The 23,341-nt window shown below is 42.9% G+C and overlaps 2 protein-coding genes across 2 annotated transcripts; both read left to right on the top strand.

Annotated features, from left to right (window-relative positions):
• The first annotated feature begins 5,645 nt into the window (after nucleotides 1-5,645).
• LOC134078886 (carboxypeptidase O-like) lies at nucleotides 5,646-11,587 on the top strand. The gene is made up of 9 exons (XM_062535052.1): nucleotides 5,646-5,716; nucleotides 6,303-6,363; nucleotides 7,338-7,439; nucleotides 8,505-8,612; nucleotides 8,813-8,929; nucleotides 9,204-9,297; nucleotides 9,724-9,926; nucleotides 10,377-10,461; nucleotides 11,148-11,587. The coding sequence occupies exons 1-9, from the start codon at nucleotides 5,652-5,654 to the stop codon at nucleotides 11,423-11,425; spliced, it is 1,113 nt and encodes a 370-aa protein (XP_062391036.1). The 5' UTR covers nucleotides 5,646-5,651; the 3' UTR covers nucleotides 11,426-11,587.
• A 2,498-nt stretch (nucleotides 11,588-14,085) lies between these two features.
• Nucleotides 14,086-20,582, top strand: LOC134078880 (carboxypeptidase O-like). The gene is made up of 9 exons (XM_062535047.1): nucleotides 14,086-14,320; nucleotides 15,312-15,369; nucleotides 16,090-16,191; nucleotides 16,823-16,930; nucleotides 17,138-17,254; nucleotides 17,860-17,953; nucleotides 18,381-18,583; nucleotides 19,483-19,567; nucleotides 20,066-20,582. Exons 1-9 carry the CDS (start codon nucleotides 14,238-14,240, stop codon nucleotides 20,290-20,292), a joined length of 1,077 nt encoding a protein of 358 aa, XP_062391031.1. The 5' UTR covers nucleotides 14,086-14,237; the 3' UTR covers nucleotides 20,293-20,582.
• Nucleotides 20,583-23,341: the final 2,759 nt, after the last annotated feature.

Here is a 23,341-nt window from a genome sequence, read left to right as displayed (position 1 = left end):
CATAAAATTACCATACACTGAAATTAATTTGACAACACAATGTACACCAACTATTTACCAAAACAACATCACAAAAAAGTATGATCCTGCATAATTCAGTTGAAGTGAAAGTACTGTTGAGCACAAAAACATTTGAAACTCCACTGAACTTAAATGGATTTAAAACCTGCAGTCTCTTGTCTACTGTACTATTTGACTTGCCAAACTAAGCTGACACTAATGTCAACATCAACATTGATTAACTTTCAGCTCAGCATTGCAAGTCATGATGGTCAAGCAAAACGGCTGATTATTTTTACTCATGAAGACTTGTATTTTCACGATGACAGCAATAAGCTGTTAACAGACATTCAAGACATACAGTATAGCCCAGCAGCAATATATCTAAAACTAGATGTACCGCAAAGCTATACACAATATGACCGCCGCTCAGTTCTGTGTGCATTCTGTGTGTGTTCTCTTTCTTTCTCTCTCTCTCTCTGTGTCTGTGTGTGTTCTGTGTTATCTGTGTGTATTCTGTGTGTGTTCTCTCTTTCTCTCTCTCTCTCTCTCTGTGGGTGTATCTGTGTGTGTGTGTGTGTGTGTGTGTGTGTGTGTGTGAGTGTGAGTGTGTGCCTGCGTGTGTGTGTGTGTGTGTGTGTGTGTGTGTGTGTGTGTGTCCTGATACTGTTGAAGAATTAGGCTCCACCTTATAATGCATTGGTTTTGATTACGCATTCGATCTATAAACACCAAAGGATTGCGGTTGGTGAATATGCCTATGGGACTCGAAGATGAGCCCAAGTAAACCTCAAAATGTTGAACTACGAGAATCAGAGCCAATGCGTCCCGTTCAACAGTAGACTTGCTAATGATGGTTGAATTTCTTTGAAAAGTAACATACAGGCTGCGCCACACCATCCAAGCCCAACTGTAGAAGAACCGCACCAGCGCCACTCTCACTGGCATCAACAGTAACACTGAAAGGACAATCTAGTTTGGGGCCAACAGCACTGGGGCTGTGGCTAACAAGACTTTGACATTCTCAAATGCCTCCTGACAGTTGGTAGACTACTCAAATGAGATTTTGGGGGCTAAGAAGGTGTAACTACAAAGGCAAAGTTCTTACAAAAAGCCCTGTCGTACCAAGCCATGCCAAGAAATCTCTGGAGTTCCCGGCAGTTTTCAGGCACTGGAAAATCACAAATAGACTCAATCTTAGCCTCTACAGGCTGAACTTGTCCCCCTCTCACTACTTTGCCAAATTATGTAACCCTAGCCTCCCCAAACTCACATTTAGCCAGGTTTATTGTTAGGTTAGCTGTAGTGAGACGGGTAAACAGTTCTCTAATCTAGACTAAGTGGTCAGTCCAGATGGCACTATAAAGAACCACATCATCAAGGTAAGCATCACAATTATGCATTCCTGCCATAACATGGTTAACAAGTCTTTGAAAGGTAGCAGGTGCGTTGCGGACACCGAATGGCATAACACGGTACAACATGGTACTGCAGGAAGTTAGTTCACTTCCTTCTGGAGCAATTTCCTCTTCCTGGGATTGACACAATACGCATGTTGTTTAATGGGCGGTGCCCCGCCAAGGTCAATGTCACGCGAAGGAACGTCAGGAAAGAGAGAAGGGAAAGACTCTATCAACCCAATAATGTCAGTTTCTCAGACAGGTAGGAAAGATGTAAAGGCAGCTCTGCTAGGAATTTCGAATTCCTAAGGTAACCCTCCACAATCGCCTGTGATGGACCTTTCACACTTTCCTCCAGCTCTTCACTGAGAAAGTCCACACAACCAGTACCCACAGTAGAGGAGGCAACACTAGACCCTGTGGGGCCCTCTACAGGTGTGGTGGCAATTAAGCCAACAGAGGTAGATGGTACTGAAGGATAGTACGGTTTTAAAAGATTAATATGACAAACCTGTACATTCTTTCTCCGATCAGGAGTGACAAGTAAATAATTATGACCGGAAAAACATTTAGCAATTTCATAAGGGCCACCAAATTTAGCCTGAAAGGGGCTATTCAAAAGAGGCAACAGAGCTAAAACTTGATCACCAGGTTTAAAACTGCGGTGTTTGGCTTAACGATCAATCAAGCGCTGCACTTGGACTGGGTCCTACCCATGTGTCTTTTAGCAGCAGCCCTCGCTTCATAGACGATAGCAGAAACCGCTAACATAATCCAACACATTGACTGGCGCTTCCGCAGCACACCGCTCATCAGCCAATACTGCCGTCGAGCCTCCTACAGCATGACCAAAGACTAACTCATTCGGGCTGAAGCCTGTGCTCCTAGGACAACCTCCCTAATGGCGAGGAGCAGCCAGGGGAGACCCTCTTCCCAATCAGACCCAAGTTCGACACAGTAAGACCTCAAAAGAGACTTTTAGGTCTGATGGAAGCATTCAAGGGCACCCTGGCTCTGAGGATCGGCACTCAGATGTATGCTTCGCTCTAAGTTTTTGCAATACCCTAGAGAAGTGCTTTGACATGAAGTTGGAACCTTGGTCACTCTGAATGACCTTAGGTATACCAAAAGTGGACATAAATTAGTAAGAGCCTTCAGATCAGATTTGGCATGGATAGAATTCAGTGGAACAGCTGCTGGATAGCTATGTCCAGCCTTGGAACGTGGCAAGGGACCCACACAGTCAATAATGAGATGCTCAAATGGATTTGACACAGCAGGGGTAGGCTGTAGAGGGGCAACAGGAATCTTTTACATCCACAGGAGGAACTACCTCCACAGATTCAGTCTCCACATCTGAGTTTCCATCACCCTGAGTTGGGCTGACAGAGTTAGCACCAGCAGTCTCTAACTGCCCTACAGGTAAAGGTGGGGAACTACTGTCTGAGACCTCAGGTGTCACAAGGAAGGTGTTGTCTAAGGAAACAAAATCTGAATCAACACCTTGATTAGCCATGGCTCGAGTAACAGCACAAGCCAGAAACACATCAGGATATCTGCATGCACACTGATCAGGTTTCTCAGAGATCTTAGGCACATGACAATGGGTGGTGACGCCACATCTGTGTTACTCCACACCTGTCCTCCAGCTAGGTCATTACCTAATATAAAAGAAACATCAGGTATTGGAAGAGATGGACGTACTCCAACTTAAAGTTTATCTTTGGTTAAACTGGACAATAAAGCTTCAGAAGGTTTAGCAATAAACTCCGCCAGAGTTGCCATATCCCAACAGAGATGTCAACTCACTACACAAAACTCAGAGCACTTGCTAAAACAAGCAACCTATCCCTCCAAAAGGAACAAATGCAATGCAAGCAACCCTTAATTTGACTTTAGCTTACTTTACTAAGTAGCTAAAAAGAAGCACACACCCAATAATAAACAAAAAAAAACAATTTGAGGCACAAAATAACACAGGCTACTTCCCCACACAAATAGGCAAATTAAGTTACAATCTAATTAGGGCCTACAGATTGCACATAAAACAAGCCACACAACAGCACAAAAGGCAGCTGACCGCTCAACCACCAAAGCCAAGCAAACTAACAAACAGAATATTTTCAAATTTGCTTATACATGCATCTCTCACTAAAGGCTGAAGTTACTTAGAATCCACCCGCAGTGGCAAACTGAGGCATTACCTCCAAAACAGTAACCAGTAAACCAGAGACGTAAGATGCCGCGTTACTTAGCTGGCCAACCAAAAGACGTGCTCACCTGGATGCGGTAAGTCTATGGTCCTGTTTCAACCAATCAAGGTTATCCCGGACGAGCCCCCAATTTATGTTACGGTCAGCTCGTTCTTAGACCGCAACATTAAGAGGGACGCAACAAGTTTTAACAGTAATTTATTTAAATAAAGCAAAATGTGTAGGGGGAAAAGGAATGGGAGTGATGGAGTGCATGTCTGGATGCAAAGAGGGTATCAGTAGCTTTATGAGAAGCTAAAGGCAAATAGACAAAGAATGAGAATAAAAATAAGAATGAGAAACAAGGGGAGAGCAAAATGGTGCAATTCAGTTTTAAGTCCGACGTCAACAGCTATTTTGAGAAAAGACGTTTATTAGCGCAGCCAGACGGTTTTTGCGACTTGTAAACTTTGTCATCACCACCTTCGTTTTAGCGGTTTTAAAACAAAATCGTTCAACTTTAACAAAGTAATCACTGTAGCTATGCAGCCAGATGATATATTAATGGGTAACGTCCAGGCTTCCGCGAAAAATATAGATTTGATTAGGTTGAGGCAACAAGTCCGTATAAGATGACAATTTTCAGAATAGCGGAAAATAATCGTTTATTTTACTGTCTATGGAGAATAACATGTGAGTTTGAAAACCGTTGAACCCGGAAAGATATTTATTATCCCATTATTGCATCATCACTTAAAAACTGAATAATCAAAAGGAGCAAGAAGAAAGATAAAGTGCCTAATGGGAGACGAGAGGATGACCCTTTATATGACCCCGCCCTTGATGGCAAAACAGGTGTATTGACTCAAAAAATTAACCTATTGATAGATAATTTTACTATGTCTGATAAATAATGTTGTATGTTTGTGTGCAAATAAAGACAAGAACCAGTGAATTCCAAATGACGACACAATTGTATTATCTTTGCAAAGAGAGAGAATGATGCAACACAAAATGGTTCGCACCATACTGATCATTTTAGTCTGGGGCCTCCTTTTAAACCAGGGTTTACGTATCTATACAAGAGTTTACGTGTCTAGGGTCTCTAAGTTGCCAGTTCCCAGGTGGTGCACTCATAGTAGTGAAAAAGCAGAGTGTGGAACAGTAGACAGTTTTCGCCCACAGCAGACGCCATCTTGGCTACATAGCTGAAGGGAAGGGAGCATTCACAAACTGGTGATAACGCGATTGGTGCACAAGCCATCCCCAAACTGGGCTTGGCCCCCTTAGTTCCAGTGAAAGGAATTCTGAATGCTTCAGCATTAACAAAGAGATTTTGGACAATTCCATGCTCGCAACTTTGTGGGAACAGTTTGGGGATGGCCACTTCATGTTCCAATATGACTGTGCACCAGTGCACAAAGCAAGGGCCACAAAGACATGGATGACAGAGTTTGGAGTGGATGAACTTGACTGGCCTACACAGAGCCCTGACCTCAACCCAACAGAACACCTTTGGGATGAATGAGAGTGGAGACTGAGAGCCAGTCTCCTCGTCCACCATCAGAGTGTGACCTGACAAATACGCTTCTGGAAGAATGGTCAAACATTCCCATAAACACTACTAAACCTTGTAGCACCGTGTTGGAAAGCCTTCCCAGATGGGTTGATGCTGTTATATAAATGAATACTTGAATAAATATTTGTAAATCATAGCATGCAAATATGAATGTGTATATTTACATATTTGTAATTGTGTATTTGCAAATACACTTCTATTTGTGCATATCTTTTCGAGAATGTACAGAATTTATAGAGAGAATCAGGTGTGTGATGTTTTACAAGACCGATGCAGTGCAGAGATACTGTATGTCATGATAAAAGATACACAGAGTTCTGGGCCAGGAGGAATGGTAGTAAACTTCGCACCTTACCTGTATCTAATCTCAGGTGATCTATTCTAAGTTTATGCTCTCACCTGACTATTGCTTCAAGACATGATGTGCGACTTCATGACTTGTGACTGGAATGTGCTTTGGTCGTGATGTGGAAAGACAACATGATCGCTGTTGGGTTGGCTTTTCTGATTTTGTGCATACAGAATGCAGACTGCACCTCAGATAAGTGAGTTACCATGGTGATATTCAATGAGTTTATTTCCAGAAGACTCTGATGTTGTATCAATGTAATAGCATTAACCTTTTGTCTCTCAGATGTGTGGTGTATAGAAGTTCTTCAGACTTGAGACTTTATGCAGTTATTTATGGCGATGTTGTTGATTTCTTGAGGAGTTTGACAGCATACAGTACATGTACAGCATTCCAGTAATAACTTTGTGGATTATTTTGGTGTTATTGTAGAAATATGTAACTCATTTATCATATGCCAGGGTCCTTTGTCATTCCATGTGTGGAATGGCATTAGTGTTGCGTAAACATTTGGCTGTAGCTGTTTTCAATTGAGAACTGCTAAAGAATGAAAGCTGGAAAACACTGTTGTTTGTCAAGCTGTTATGTATTCAAGTACTGTCTGTCAAGTATTCAGCACCCTTTGCCCCCAGTGGGTTGCTGTCTATTGTCTCTTGCCTTTTGTTTCTCTATGTCTGTGTTTGTGTTGCAATTGCACAATACTGGGGCACAATAGAGTCAAAGGTTGAGTTGAGACTTGGTTGTTGTCAGTCTGTGAACAAATCATATGTTGTAAACTATAGGCCTGCACAGGAAGGAACCACTTGGAATTATGACTATACCAAATACCACCCAATGTCAGAGGTGAGTGGATATCATCATATTGAAAGCCTTTTCCACAGCGGTATTCACAGCTTTTACACCTTTCCAACAAAGAATGGCATAGTAAGCTCAGATCTGATATTTAAAATATATTTGTATTCCATTCCTACAATTAATCTGTTCTGTAGCAGTATGCACTACATGGAGAGTGATATGACATATTGACAAAAAAGTTGTTAAAGGGATATTTCTCAAAGTTATCTATTACAGATAGACATCGCAAGTACTCGCATCATTAGCCTACATTTCTGAAGATGCCTTGCTTTAGGCCATGTCCACACGTAACTGGGTATTTTTAAAACGAAACAAACAAAACCCAGCAGAGCTAGCTCACCCTCCCTTCAATACTCCCATAGAAATGCCACATAGTGTTTCTCTGCTGTGTGGTGAATAATGAAAAGATACCCGCACACTGTTGCTGCTGCTCCCAAAGTGCATTTATTACACATACACCGACTAATAAATAATAAGAAATTAAATGACAAATAATCATATAGGCTACAGCTGTCGCCTATTTTGCCCCTTCCTGTTTCGTGTTGGAGCGAGGTCACTTTTGGTTGTTAATGTTCACGTCAGTATTTGCATGAGCCACGACTAAAAATACTTGCGATAATATCAAACATGTTTGATATTGTCGTAATTGCAAAACTAGAAAAGACTGGCTCCGACGGACTTAAAACCGCTAAGATTTGCACCTTACACTAAACGATTTAGATGACGGGAGCGCGCCGTGATTCTAGTACAACTCCAAAGATTTCCGCCCGAATTTGGAAATTTAGTCGCTGACTGTTAAAACAGACCAAAATCGTACAATGTAAGCCAGCTTTTACTGTGCACTAACAGGATGGTTAGCTAGCAGATTGTGAGAATTTTTGCTGAATGTGATAAAAAAATAAAAAATACTATGGGCCCGAAACTGCGTACTTCACCTTTCAAATACCCCCCTCCCCCCTCAGATCTCTGATTGGATGGAACGTGTGGTGTCAGAGAACCCAGAGCTGGTGTCCTCCTCTGTGTACGGAGAGACCTTTGAGGGCAGGAACATCACATACCTCAAGGTGAGACGTGTTGCCATTTTGCAACACATTTTGGGCAGGCTGGACAGCAGTCTTATTGGCTTATGAACTAACCCCATACATTTCTATGGATGATTCTTTTTTTGCAGTGTCTCCTCATTAGAAAGGCTCTGGTAAAAGTCCACCTCCAGAGAGTCAAAGTCCTGCTACAGTATATGTATTGGTGCTACCTATGAATTTAAAGGTGGACTATGCAAGGTTTTTTTTAGCTTAATTTGCCTTAACTGATCAGCTTCAGAGTCATTGGAATGGTTATTTGACTTTTTTCGGGTTGAAGGACGGCTGTCTCGCTTCACCCTAGCGCCTCTGAGCGGAAAAAACATGCTTGCAAGTTCGGGTCGGTGGCACTGACAAACAGAAATCCTCCAGCCTCGTGATCATGCTCATGAAAAGGCAGACTGACCGATTGAGGAGAGTTGTAAAATATACACACTAAAGCTGTAGGGGAACCTGCAAGCGTAAAACGAGCGAAAATGAAAAGAAATCGCCAAACCTGCATAGTTTCCCTTTAACATTCAGGTGATTTCAATAAGTAGCTCTCATTAGCTGACTGAAGTTCGCCTATAAATAGGATCCAAAGCTGCCATCTTTGCCCATATAAGGAGATCCGGGTTGTAATTGTTACTGTAGCATTGTAAGTTAGCTCTAGTAAGATCTTCACTTACAGAAGATCACAGTGGCCACTTGAAGGCAGAGGACAAAACTTTGTAGCGCCAAATGTCATCATTTCCAATTCCTTCGTCCCCGTGAGAGTTTAACAGGTGCGAAAATTCAAAATTCTAAAATTTGTATGTGAAGAGGTCTATTACAGTCAGCTGGTTTAGTGAATAGTTGGAGCAATAGTGCTATCATGCTGACCGTTAAATCGGAGGATCCGACTTCCGAAAAGGTAGGTATTTGACTGTTCATCCGGACTCGACTGTGGAGGAAGTCCAGACAACTACTCCAGGTGACTATTCCTGTATGATGTGGATTTCACAGGAACCTCAATGCAAACATCTCTCTTGTGTATATCTGAAATCGAAAGTATAACTCTTGCTGTGTCAGATTGGCCTAGGCTCTGAGGGAGAGAAGAAGAAAGCCATCTGGATGGACTGTGGGATTCACGCCAGAGAGTGGATCGCTCCTGCCTTCTGCCAGTGGTTTGTTAAAGAGGTACAGTATATAACATTACTACAATGCAGGGATCCTCAGCGAAAGAAGCAAAACAATATATTTCGAGACATTCAGAAATATAATATACAGTATAAAAAGTTAAAATGTCTGCCGTGATTGAACCAGAAAGTGTTGGCCTTATTTTTTGGTCTTATTTATTTATTTACTTATTTTCTAGTTTTATTTCTTGTCTTGTTCAGATCTTACGACGCTACCAGACAGATGAGAAACTGAATGAGATGCTAAAGAACATGGACTTCTACGTGACTCCCGTTTTGAACATTGATGGCTACATGTTCAGCTGGGTTAATGAGAGTGTGAGATATCTAAAATTCATCGATCATTATATTTACATTGTGTTTTCACCATTCTATGGAATACTGTATGTCTTTTAGTCCGGGCAATGACTGGAAGGTAAGGCTCTTGGCCCTGTAACTCAAAGTTTGGCTGCTTGTAGACTTTACACGTATTGTAAGCCTGTCGTTAAAAACTATGCTGGTAAAATGATTTGCAAGTCTATGTGTAACTTAAAACTTTTTTTTCACATGTTCCTACCCAAAACTTTGAATGGGTATTTGACTGTTCATCCAGACTCGACTGTGGAGGAAGTCCAGGTCAACTCCCCCAGATGGCTGTTCCTGCCCTGGCGTGGATCTCAACAGGAACTTCAATGCAAACTGGGGCAGTGAGTTTCAGCATGCGGCTTATATACTGTAGGAGCAGAAGCAGTTAGCCTGTAAAGACACGTTACAAAGGCAGTGTGTTTCAGCATGGCTTATAGAGAATAGGAGCAATCTCTGCAAGATTTGAAGTAGCTCCCTTTTCATGCGATGTGTGTACAGTATGTCACTCATCAGAGAACATTATCCATCATTCAAGTCCATGGTTTAAACAAGATGCCACATGTAGAGATGGGAGACAGGGTCCTGACTAATATTCCAAACAGGTTCAACTGGAGTAATGACAAAATGACTAAATACTAAATAATAAAATACTAAATAATACAAAATAATAATAAAATAATATAATAAAACATTATATAGTATTTTGATTATTGCTCTGTCATTGTAAATGTGTATAAGCATTCATGTGTTGCGTACCCGTGCCCCAGCTGTGGGCGTGTCCAAAGACTGCTGCAGCAACACGTACTGTGGTTCTGGTCCGGTGTCGGAGAAGGAGGCGGAGGCCGTGACCCAGTTCGTGGGCAGCAGGGTGGAGCAGATCCTCTGCTTCCTCACCATCCACTCCGCAGGGCAGCTGCTGCTGATGCCTTATGGACACCCACAAATCTCAGCACCCAACTCTGACGAGCTGGTGAGACAACTACATGTACACACACACACACACACACACACACTCACACAAAAGTCAGCATGTTCTGCGGATGTCAAACAGTTGGGCCGTATACTGAACAGCATAACCGGCCATTTGGAGCTGTGACCTTCCAGTAGACGGCTCCAACACTTCTCCCCTCCCAATATATCTGACGGACATTATGTAAATTCCCTCGTGAACGAAGCGAAGAGCAGAGATTCTGGTCACATAATGTCCACAAGAAAACATCATATCTGAGTCCCCCCCCCCCCCCCCACACACACACACACACACAAACACTCACAGATCCCATATCCTACCTGACTATGCTGAAGCTAATTCCCAAAGTGAGGGTCATATCATCTAGACCTATAGAGTAAGTGCAGTGTGCGTGTGTGCGTGTGCGTGTGCGTGTGCGTGTGCGTGTGTGTGTATGTGCTTCATCTGCAGAGGGCTGTGGGCCAGGCTGCTGCTGAAGCTATGAAGGCCGTCCATGGGAAGGGCTACCGAGTGGGGACCTCTCCTGAGATACTCTGTAAGGGACTGGCCTTCTGTCTGTCTGTTGCTCAAGCTGTCTGAAGTCATGTCTGACAGTAACTGTGTATGTTAAGCATATTTTAAATCTGGCTATGTGTTACTCTATGTCTGTCTATCTGTGTGTGTCTGTCTCCATGCTGTTTGTCTGGCTGTTTATTAAAATATACTTTTCTGATTATTTCTATCTGTCAATCTTTTGTTCAACTATTGTCTAGACTACTGTCTAGACGCTAACTCAGGTTCCTTCTCCTGGCGTCTAGACGCTAACTCAGGTTTCTTCTCCTGGTGTCTAGACGCTAACTCAGGTTCCACCCTTCTCCTGGTGTCTAGACGCTAACTCAGGTTCCACCCTTCTCCTGTTGTCTAGACGCTAACTCTGGTTCCACCCTTCTCCTGTTGTCTAGATGCTAACTCGGGTTCCTTCTCCTGTTGTCTAGATGCTAACTCGGGTTCCTTCTCCTGGTGTCTAGACGCTAACTCCGGTACCTCCCTTCTCCTGTTGTCTAGATGCTAACTCCGGTACCTCCCTTCTCCTGTTGTCTAGACGCTAACTCTGGTTCCACCCTTCTCCTGTTGTCTAGACGCCAACTCAGGTTCCTTCTCCTGTTGTCTAGACGCTAACTCTGGTTCCTCCCTTCTCCTGTTGTCTAGACGCTAACTCAGGTTCCTTCTCCTGGTGTCTAGATGCTAACTCAGGTTCCTCGCGCGACTGGGCTCGCCTGATAGGGATCCCCTTCTCCTACACCTTTGAGCTGAGGGACACGGGCGAGTTTGGCCACCTCCTCCCCGAGAACCAGATCCAGCCGGCCTGTGAGGAGGCCTTCGAGGGAGCCCGCACCATCATCACCTACGTCCACGACAAGGCCTTCCACAACCGCACTGAGATTGGAGCCGTCGGTGCCACGAGAGCCTTCTGGGCCACCGTACTGGCATCCTGCCTGGTCAACATGTACCTGTTATGAGGGAAACAAAAAATTATGGGGGCAGCCTGGGCACAGATGAGGAGAAAGCGTTCTGTATATTATGCAGATAGCTGGACTGAATGCTGTTCGACTGATCACTGTCTCTTGTGTTTTGGTTGTTCTGTCTCTCTCCAGTTATACATCAGATCAGTATGAGCAAATGCGAGGAGATGTTATGGATGAGATTGCATAGTGGTGCACATGTTGAATAAAATGGTATTCATCTCCATTCACATTCGGATTCTGATTTGATTGTTTAATTTGATATTAACCCTAACAAAAAATGATTATAGGAATTGTGTAGTATTTTGGAACAAAATATTATAGTAATTTCGTAGGACTACTATAGCTAATAAATAAGAATTTTATAGTATTTTGGGACACACAAGACGTTATTTAAGACTATTAGAACACCAACACTGGTTTTAAACTACCACATAACTACTAGAAATCCTATTGTGGTAACACAATAATCATCATTGTTATTTTCCTACATCCACTATGGATGGAGGTGTAACAGTCTCTACAGCCCAACAGCTCCCCTCTGTGGTCGGTGTCTGTACGAGCAGTTGCTGCTGGTGTCATAGGTAATAGAAAGCTACTGTACTGTAGATACTGCTTGGGCTCTAGAAGGTACGTAAATAGCAACAATCACTGGACGCCAATGGGGAAACAGGTGTTTCTGATTGGAAATCAGAGAGATATATATTTCTGGATGGATGCCTTCGGTGGTCAATGGAGTTTCACATGGTGTAACAAGGTAATTAGCAGAATTGTTTCCTAAGCATATGATAGAAATTGAGTCGCAGTATTTGGTATGTAGAATTGACCGACATGTCCACGGGTCGATTTCCTGTAGCGAATTGATCCTTTTAATTACAGTGTGAGATAAGATAAGATGAGATAAGATAATCCTTTAATTGTCTCCCAAGGGAGAAATTTGCATTGTTACATCGTCCCACATACAACAGTACATCTGTAAGACATGCAACAGTACACATTCCTTGGGCATGCACTCCTCCACTATACCTGTCCGAGCACATGGGGGGAAAGCACAACCACTATGTACAGCCATTTATCACAATACCACACAATCTCATCAGCCTGCACTAATGCTAAAATACATAATAAATAGGTAAATAAATAAATACAACAACAAGGATAACCTGTCCTAATGCAATGTATAAGGAGTGTACAAAAAAGGTAGTCAGTAGAACAGCTCTAGTAGTTCTAAAGTGCCTTGTGCTCTGTCGCGACGGTGCTTATTGTAATTGCTTATCTAACAGCAGGAAGGACCGGAGATGTCTCTCCTTACACACAGGGTAACTGTTCAGTGTTGTCAGAGTGACATGCATTGGGTGATGCTCATTGCCCAGCATCGATGTCAGCTTTGCTACCATCCTGCCCTCTCCCACTCAAGCTTGCATCCCAGAACAGCACTAGCCCTCTTAATGAGTTTGTTCAGTTTCATCCTCTCAGCAGCTAAGCTGCCACTCCTCCAACATACTACCGCATAGAAGATGGCTGATGCCACCACTGAATTGTAAAATGTTCTTTAAAGCGCCCCCTGAACCCCAAAGGATCTGAGTCGCCTCAGCAGATACAGCCTGCTCATGCCCTTTTTGTAGAGTGCAGCCGTGTTGTTGGACCAGTCCAGCTTATTGTTCAGGTGAACACCCAGGTACTTATAAGATGCCACTCTCTCAATCACATTGGTGCATCTCACTGGTGCTGATGGGGCATGACCCTTCCTACGGAAGTCCACCAACAGTTCCTTGGTCTTGACCGTATCGAGTTGAAGATGGTTCCTCAGGCACCAGTCTGTGAAATCTTGTATAAGATCCCTATACTCAGTCTCGTTATCCTCTTTGATGAGGCCCACGATCACAGAGTCATCAGAAACCTTCTGCAAGTAACACTGGGGGGAGTCCTCAGTGTAGATAGTAAAAAGAAATGGAGCCAAAACCGTTCCCTGTGGCACCCCGGTACTGGAGACAGCTATTTCTGACACAGTCCTTTGTCCTCACATATTGTGGTCTCCCTGTGAGGTAGTCCAAACTCCAGTGTGTCAGGTGCTGGTCCACCCCCATGTCTAGCTTCTAATAGTCTGTCTAGTGAGTCCTGACAGAATAGTGAAGGTGTGTCTTCATTTTGCAACTCTACTACCAGTGAGTTTCGAACCTGGAGGCATTAGTGAGGGCTTTGTAAAGGGATCAACAATTTTGTGATATACTAAAATACCGTTTCAAATATTATCTATTATTATAGTTTAGCTGTACAACATCACAATTATGAAAAAAAAGACAACAGTTCTGAAAATTATTTTTTTCTTTTTTTTTAAACAAAAATTAAAAACTAGAATAGCAGGGTTGGAAAAGTCATCATACCCCTGATTTAATACTAGAGATTCCTTTTGCTTTCATTACAGTCATCATTCTGTTTGGATGTGTCCCTATTAGCTTTGCAAACCTAGATTGGGGAATATTTGCCCTATCTTCCTTGCAGAGTTGTTAAAATTTAGTCAAATTCTGTGGGGAACGGCTATGACTCTCTTCAAGTCAATCCACAGGTTTGCTACAGGAAAGTCAGGGCTCTGACTTGGCCACTCCAATATCCAATCGTTAGAGACCCCTCCTGGCCAATCAGAAGCGGGAAATGCGATAACTTCCCCCACCATCCTGGGAAAAATTATCGCTATCCGCAAGATTACGCTCGTACAAAGTTGCTGGAAGTTCGAGAATAGCGCTCAAAAAATATCTACTTTGTGATTACGTTGATAGACGTGCGTTACGTTACCTGCACTCTCACATCGATGTGCGGAAACGGCCATCTGATTTTAGCTGGTCTGGGATGTCTGCTTCTGTGCTTGCAGAATGTAGAATCCAAATCAGAGACGTAAGTTGGCTTGCCAGTTGTTGGCATTGTTGAAACAGAACAGGTTTTGTATGCGTGTGTCATGTTTCTACCCTGAGAAAAGTAACTGTAAGTGTTACAACTGTGGGTTTCTGATAAATGAATTGCAGTTTGCATGCAGGAAATGTAATATTTTGGACGAAAAAAAGCTAAATTGCTCTGCAGTATTACAGGTAACTGCATTTTGCTGCATAATTGCAATAATTAGGACAATAGTCTTGAACTGCATGTCCTTCAGAAACGCTGCATTAGAACTGTGTTCCATAACTGCTTTTGTGTCTGTGTGGAACTGTGGAACTGCTGGTGTCATTGCACAAGCACTGTTTCTTCACAGTTACAAAGTTTGAACTTGCCCCTGTAGGACACTATGTTCAAACCAATTCGTTCGTTTTGGGATTTGTAAATATTTGTGTAAACCTTAGACACTGAGGAATCAGAAAATCTTCAGTTGACAATTTTTTGGTCTTGAGAATGGTGTAGCTACTATTACATAAAAATATGGGGTCATTGATCATCTAAATCCATGAGATGATTTCTTGTCATCCAACATGATAATTTGACTGCTAGAAATTAAATTATAGGAAATCCTATAAATTGTATTTAAAGGCGGACATTTTGAAAAGCCAATATGGCCGCTATATTGACCTTGGAAAATTGTCAACCAAAGATTTTCTGATTATTCATGCTCTTCTGGAGGTTTCCAGAAATATATACTGTCGTTTTTATACCGTAATTTCCCGACTATTAGCCGCGGCTAATACATTGATTTTGCAAAATTTCTTCAACTATGAGGTTAATACAGGGGGGCAGTTAATATAGTGTTAATATAGTTTTGTTTCTTTTAACTTGCATAAAACACTATCCTGCGGCTTATACACAATGCGGCTTATATGCAGGAAATTACTGTAATCTCCAAATAATTTGAATGAAAAAATGACACATGGAAACTGACTATGTCTTGTTCTGCCTGCAGATGCTTGCAACACACAATCTGGAATTATAATTACACAAGATACCACCCGATGTCAGAGGTGAGTGAGTGGGACAGTGTTTTCACTTTTACAGTCTTTAAAGGAACACTTCACCGTTGTTTCATATTAACGTTATTCCCTTAACTAAGACGAGTTGATACATACCTCTCACGTTTAAATGCGTGCACTCACTGGCTCTGGCGTGCGAGACCAAATGTTCCTCACGGGATCAAAAGAGTGTATACTTATTACTTATGCTAGAACTGCTTATAACTGCTGCTTCCCTTTTCCCAGATCTGTCTCACACTCACATGCAGTCCTCTTTAAATGTCAGGTTCCTGTAGTCCATGGCCGTGTCCAAAAGTCAAGGGCGCACACTGGATAGTACGTTCTTTCCAGTAGCATTTCAGTTAGCTTGCGGTTTTCAGTATGCGTCCCTACATTTGGACAGCACAAACTAGTTGGCGTCACCTGACTCGGGGTGGGGGTGTGTGTTGCTTGACGATTTGCATGACGTGTGGAGCTTGACCTGCGCTGTGCAATGGATTAGGGATATCTGAGGCCAAAAAAAGATGCATCGATGCACGCTTGGATATCACACCAAACAATGTACCCATCTAGTGAGAGCGCTTGACTTTCGAACAGTCTATTCTGACGTAACTTCCGGAAAATGCACACTGCCACACTTATGATTCAAACACAGCCCAGCATGTGTACTTATGATTCAGACACAGCCCATGGTCTTGTGATGGTGGGACCGCCTCCTCTCTGTCCCCTCAGATCTCTGATTGGATGGAGCGTGTGGTGTCAGAGAACCCAGAGCTGGTGTCCTCCTCTGTGTACGGAGAGACCTTTGAGGGCAGGAACATCACATACCTCAAGGTGAGACAATGCTCCCTGTTTTCCCCTTAACACTCATTCTTTCTTTACTGCGCTGTCCTGTGTGTGTGTGTGTGTGTGTGTTTGTGTGTGTGTGTGTGTGTGTGTGTGTGTGTGTGTGTACAGATAATGTGTGTACAGATAATGTCAGATAAACTATCTGTTTGTGATTTGATAAGTAGCTCATTTTAAGGTCAAGTGGACAATTGTGATCACTTTGAAATAAACTTTTTGTTTCAGTGTTGGAACTAAAGAAGCTGTGGTGTTGTTACAAGTCATTGTTTTCACATCCCGTCGCATGAGATCTGTAAATAGGAAGCAAAGATGGTGGCAAATCAATCCAATACACTGTTTCACAAGCACGGAATGGATGGGTCCATTCGGATTGGCTGTTCAGTCATCAGTTCAGATGTCAACAACTCTTTACAAAACTGAAATAAAATGACAGACTTGTGCGTGCGTGCCTGCATCCGTGCGTGCGTGCATGTGTCTACATGTGCATGTATCTATATGTGTACATATGTGTGTGCGTGCATGCCCGTGCTTGTCTATGCATGTGTGGATGTGTACGTATCCATTGTGTATGGAGTTGTGGAGCGGGTTGGATGAGACTGCGCTGACTGCTCTGTGTCAGATTGGCCTAGGCTCTGAGGGAGAGAAGAAGAAAGCCATCTGGATGGACTGTGGGATCCACGGCAATGAGTGGATCGCTCCTGCCTTCTGCCAGTGGTTCGTTAAAGAGGTACAGATAGAGAATCAGTCACATCAACACATTTCCTTATGTGTAGCCTTTAAAGTTATTGTCTCAATAAACAAATCACCAGAGGAAGATTTGCAGTGAAATAGAGTGAAATTGCTAAACTGGCTGCCATTTAGGTCTAATGCATTTATCTCTGCATGAGCAATGATGATTTTGTTGTTTCCTCTTTGTTTTTGTTTTTTTATTCAGATCTTGCAGAGATATAAAACAGACAGCAAGCTGGCGGAGATTTTGAAAAACATGGAATTGTACGTCACCCCTGTTCTGAACGTTGATGGCTACACGTACAGCTGGTTCAGTGAGGAAGTGAGCTATCTAAAACACCTTAAACGTCTTCAGTATTATTATGTGCATACATACTGTACATACATACATAAAGCGTCTGCCAAGTAAACAGAAACGTTAAATGTAAACATAAACATAAATATGCAGTACAGTATATGATCATATTGAAAAGTGTATCTACATTGATCAACTTCTTACTTTAGGTTCGGGGTGGTGGCGGCCATCTGAATTCAAAAATGTCTCTGAATATTCAGCCATTTAGTTGGGTCATTTAGTTGGGTCATTTTTCCATGAGCCAGCTGTAGTTTGTGGGGGCATCACTCAATCCATCCCTTTCAGACTCCAGACCATTTTGTTGTTTTATCCAGCTCATCAGAGTAGTTGTTTGACCTCTTCAATGAATAGATACATGATTTTGTTTTCACTGAGTGCAAACTGTAGCCTTTTACTCTCATGAGTCATATTTGAAACAGATGTTTAATTTTTACAGTTATCGCTCCGGTTGTTGTTGTTGGCAGTGTGTGTGCAGCATAAGAGTCTACATAGTCTTCTCTTTTGTAAAGACTTTGGGCATCTAAAGTGGCGAAATATGTCTAACTGGCTCAGTGGCCAAATTATCCATCCAGACTCGATACTGGAGGAAGTCCAGGTCACCTCCCCCAGATGGCTGTTCCTGCCCTGGCGTGGATCTCAACAGGAACTTCAACGCAAGCTGGGGCAGTGAGTTTCAGCATGCGGCTTATAGAGGAGCAGAAGCAGTTAGCCTGTAAATACTGTACATGTTACAAGGAGAGACCTTTATCAAGGAGGAACCTTTAACAAGGAGATACCTTTATCAAGGAGAGACCTTTAACAAGGAGAGACCTTTAGCAAGGAGAAACCTTTAGCAAGGAGAGACCTTTATCAAGGAGAGACCTTTAACAAGGAGGAACCTTTAACAAGTTTGCTTGTGTTTTGCACTGCAGTTGGAGTGAGATGCACAAATAAATGTTCAAAATCTCACATACATACATAAATACGTACATACAGTACATACCTTAAACAAACAAACACACAATAAATAAACAAACAATTGATAAACAAACAAACAAACAAACAAACACGTGCCCTGAATGCTGTGATGAAGCCCCTAATCCCCGTGCCCCAGCTGTGGGCGTGTCCAGAGACTGCTGCAGGCCCAACTACTGTGGTTCTGGTCCGGTGTCGGAGAAGGAGGCGGAGGCCGTGACCCAGTTTGTGGGCAGCAGGGTGGAGCAGATCCTCTGCTTCCTCACCATCCACTCCGCAGGGCAGCTGCTGCTCCCGCCGTACGGCCACCCAGACCTGTCCGCCCCCAACATTGATGAGCTGGTGAGACAACACACACACACACACACACATACACACACAAAAGCTTGTATGCTTACAGTTATTGCCCGGGTTTCCCAGATTCTTTAAGAAGCTCTTAAGTGCTAAGAACTTCTTAGGAGCGTTCTTAGAATGTTCTTAGAGCGCTCCTAAGAAGTTCTTGGCACTTAAGAGCTTCTTAAAGAATCTGGGAAACCCGGCCATTGTCATTATTCTGTTAATTCGTTCAGCTGTATGACTCATTTCAAACCGTTCATTTTATAGTCAATGCAATGTTTACTGATGCCATTGTAAGTTGATTTGCATGGACAAAAGTATCTGATAAGAACTAGAAACATATATATTAACATAAACATATAACCATAAACATATACATATAACAGGGTTCCTATGCAGTATGGAAAACCTGGAAAAGTGTGGAATTTGACTTACTTTAATAGTACTTCCATACTGCTAAGAAAATCAAGGGTATGGAGAAATATTTGTGTTTTCCAGACTGTTGCATCTACAGCATTAATCACTTCACTCAGGTCGTAGTGAACCGTTCCTACTGTTATGCAGCATAACTATTAGTCCACATCGTCAAGATATATTTTTGGTGTTTTAAGCCCCCAACGTTGTCCTCAAGGCAGTGCTGCATGAGAGGCGCTGGGGTAAGGCATGAGTTACGGTTACGATTAGGATCAGGATTAGGATTAGGTGCCTATAAATTGACAGTAGCAGTACTATCGAGTTGCCCAGTATCCATGGGAACATGCAAGAACAGCAATATTCAGTAACATTGTCCATCAACATTGCTCAAAAAGTGTATCGTCATTTTAAGTGCAGTGCGTGCGTGCGTGCGTGCGTGCGTGCGTGCGTGCGTGCGTGCGTGCGTGCGTGCGTGTGTGCTTCCTTTGCAGAGGGCTGTGGGCCAGGCGGCTGCTGAAGCTATGAAGGCCGTCCACGGGAAGGTCTACAGAGTGGGAAAATCTAAAGAGTTAATCTGTAAGCCTTCTGTCTGTCTGTTGCTCGAACTGTCTCAAGTCATGTCTGACTGTAATTGTTGTTTCCCACCTGACTACTGTAAATTCCTGTCTGTCTGCATTAATGCCTTTCTGTCTCTCTCTCTGTCTGTCTTAATGCCTGTCTGTTTCCTGTCTGTCTGTCTATCATGATGCATCCCCTGGTGTCTAGACGCTAACTCAGGTTCCTTCTCCTGGTGTCTAGACACCAACTCAGGTTCCTTCTCCTGGTGTCTAGACGCCAACTCAGGTTCCTTCTCCTGGTGTCTAGACGCTAATTCAGGTTCCACCCTTCTCCTGGCGTCTAGATTCTAACTCAGGTTTCTTCTCCTGGTGTCTAGATGCTAACTCTGGTTCCTCCCTTCTCCTGTTGTCTAGATGCTAACTCTGGTTCCACCCTTCTCCTGGTGTCTAGATGCTAACTCCGGTTCCTTCTCCTGGTGTCTAGACTCTAACTCGGGTTTCTTCTCCTGGTGTCCAGATGCTAACTCGGGTACCTCGCGTGACTGGGCTCGTCTGATAGGGATCCCCTTCTCCTACACCTTTGAGCTGAGGGACACGGGCGAGTTCGCCTACCGCCTCCCCGAGAACCAGATCCAGCCGGCCTGTGAGGAGGCCTTCGAGGGAGTCCGCAGCATCATCACCTATGTCCACGACCAGGCCTTCCACAGGAGGGGTCAAGAGGATGAAAAACAGGAGGGAAGATGAGGACAAGTAGATATTTACAGAGAAAATGCAGGACAAAGGCAGATATAGTATGATATGTATTTGGATGTATGCATGAGCAAATGTAATACGTTCACTCGTATGATTTTTTTGTTAATCCAACCACATGATCGGATGGGGAAATATGGAAAGATATGGAATAAAGCAAACATTGAAATATTGCCAGAACAAAATTATTGTGAAAAGATTTGATAGATCGAATGCTGTGTCCACCTGCACTACTGATTTGAAATGCTATCTGTGGGAAATCACTCGGCACCTGAGGTCTTTGACTTTGACAATGAATGGGCCATCAGGTGATCCTTCTAGATATTCGGTTAAATTGGGCTAAATGCAGAGACTGAATTTCCCTCACGTGATCAAAAAATTATTCATTCTATTCTATTCTACATGTATGTGTTGTACACACCATTGTCCTCAACGGAATCTTTAGCTTTAGATGAGCTCATGTTTAATAAAACTGACGCGTTTTATTAGATGTGTCTGTGTAAGCATCAGGACCTCAGGCTATAGCACTCATCTCCCAACATGTGGAACCTGTCTGCCACTAGAGGGCACTGTTGTCCCTTTCAATGTCAAGATGAGTCCAGATTCATCAAAGTGGTCTGATAGTGGTGTTGGCGCTGCACAAAGAAAACACAACAATTGCCTTCAGGTGCTGTTGTGATTCTACTGAGCACAAGAAGGTGCCCTCAGTCACACAGTGATTTCAGACCACAATACAAGGGGTAAGACACTTCAGGTTGGTTACATGTACTTCTCTACTGGAGCCACCTTCATGTTACGAGGTTAAGTTGTTGGCTGTGTTCTAGTCATTTTTTACTCTGGGTTTAATTAATTAACCTATTCTATGTTCTCTTTTATGTCTTTTAAATATTCCTTTTTATGTACATTTTTAAACGTCTGCCCTTTTATGCTTTTATGTACTCTTTGCTCTTGTTTATATAAAACACATTGAATCACCCCTGTGTATGAATCCTTGCCTATGATTACTTTAGCTCTATTTGAACCTCATACAGTACCTTTAGAGTTATAGTACTTTACACTGCTAGGTTTACTTTGCAGTGCTGTTGTGAATGGCAACAGCTAATTTGAGAGAGTGAGCGCGCGCGAGAGAGATTTGATTTTGGAATAGTCATAGAATTCCAGAACTTCAATATTATGTTAATGAATTTTGCAGCACAAAGTTGAAAAACACATTTGTGGAGGAGTTGTTGAGGTAATTCGGTCATTTGGGGAACAAGTCACGGCACCGTGTAAGCACCGACAGTTCTACAAGAGAAACTGCTTCAGCAATAACCACCAACAGCAAGCAGTTAGTCATGTTCTGACAGTATTGGTCTTCCAGAACGATCCTTGCATACTAACCTGCACGAGGGGCTTTGTGTTTGGTGTTAAGGGTTGCTATGCGCTCCATACATCTGCCAGGGTTCTCTCTCTTACTCCCACAGACATGTAGCTGAGGTGTCAGCGCTGTGTAGAGTAAGTCAGTTATGAGGTAAGGACTCAGGTAGGTATGAGATGTCAGCTTAGTGGGAATTTATTAAATCCCACAAGTGGGACATTCACTTTTTAATTTTACATTTACAACAGCCCAAAAACATAATAAATAGAAGTAAATGAAAATTGTATACAGTATGTCCAGCTCCAGCAGTTGTGATGGAGAGCTATGAGGTAAGGACTCAGGTAGGTATGACATGTCAGCTTAGTGGTGCTTAGAGAGCTGTAAGGACTCACGGATTCAAGGATTCACATGGACTGTTTCATTTGATTTTAAAACAAACAAACAAAAAAAGGAAATCGATTTGATTCAGTGGCGAAGCATTAACGATGACATCACACATTCATATCTTGCCTGTTTCCCCACATTCTAATATCACTGTGCTGTAGGTTATACTTTTCCCACAGCACTCTAATATAGCTTACTTTCCTAACAGCAAAATGCAGCTTTATTTTTCCACCAGGGGGACCTCTTGCACTATGTGTAAATGTATCTGGTCTCTCTCTCCCTATACTCTCTCTCTCTCTCTCTCTCTCTCTCTCTCTCTCTCTCTCTCGCTCTCTCTTGCGTTGAGTGTGTGACGGAGGCTGTGCCTCGTCTGTGGTCTCGCCCTGTTCCTGAGTCAGTTAGTCCGACAGTCCAACAGGAGTGAGGTCAAAGTCTCGTCCTGAGTCCTGACCCACTTACAGTATGGCCAGGCCTGCTGTGTGTCCGGTCTGACCGGTGCACCCACAGTATGACCTGTCTGAGGGGGGTCAACCCTGGACACACCGCAGCGGAAACTACCCACACAGCCTACCGTGCTCCCAGTCTGTACCAAAGATTCTAGAACCTTTGATCTCTACTGGGTGTCAGCAGAGCCATATAAAGAGAGAGTTGCGACAACTCCATTGACGCTAATGTTCCATATTTTCTCAACAATAGTTCCCGGAAGTTAGGATCGAACACTCGTTAACAGACAGTAAAAGACGGTTATTTTAAGATTCTAACGAACAGTCAAAATCGCTTCCGGGAACTATTTGAATAGGATTTGAACTACTTGAAGTTACACGAACCACGTCACAAACCGAATTTTCTGTACCCGAGTTGTCGCAACTCTCTCTTTATATGGCTCTGGGTGTCAGGTTCAACAAGAAGGTTCTCTCTGACCAGCAGAAGGTTCTAAAATAGAACGCATTCATTGAAGATGCCCTGAGTTACTGTCAAAGGTCTTTGTTTACTGTAAACAAATGCAAGTGAGTCATGGCAACCCACTTAAAGGTATGAGTGATTGGGCCAAAGATCCTCCGCTTTAACCCTCTCTGGTATTACTGGCGTGCAATTCAATTAGCAGCCATTAGTGTCACAGTTGTTGATCTAGCTGGAACTGATGGATATTTAATGTGGAGGGGAACATATCATTGTGTTTGTTTGGACTCCAATATAAAGTCATATTGTGTACTGATAGACTACTGGTTGAACTATTATTGTACTCATTTCATTTCATATCGTATGACAATCTTTCTTATTCCTTCTCCCTCCCTATTTCTC

The sequence above is a fragment of the Sardina pilchardus genome, chromosome 4, assembly GCF_963854185.1.
Source record: "Sardina pilchardus chromosome 4, fSarPil1.1, whole genome shotgun sequence".
NCBI lineage: Eukaryota > Metazoa > Chordata > Actinopteri > Clupeiformes > Clupeidae > Sardina > Sardina pilchardus.
The sequence above is the reverse complement of the archived record's forward strand: the minus strand, read 5'-3'. Positions and strand labels throughout refer to the sequence as shown.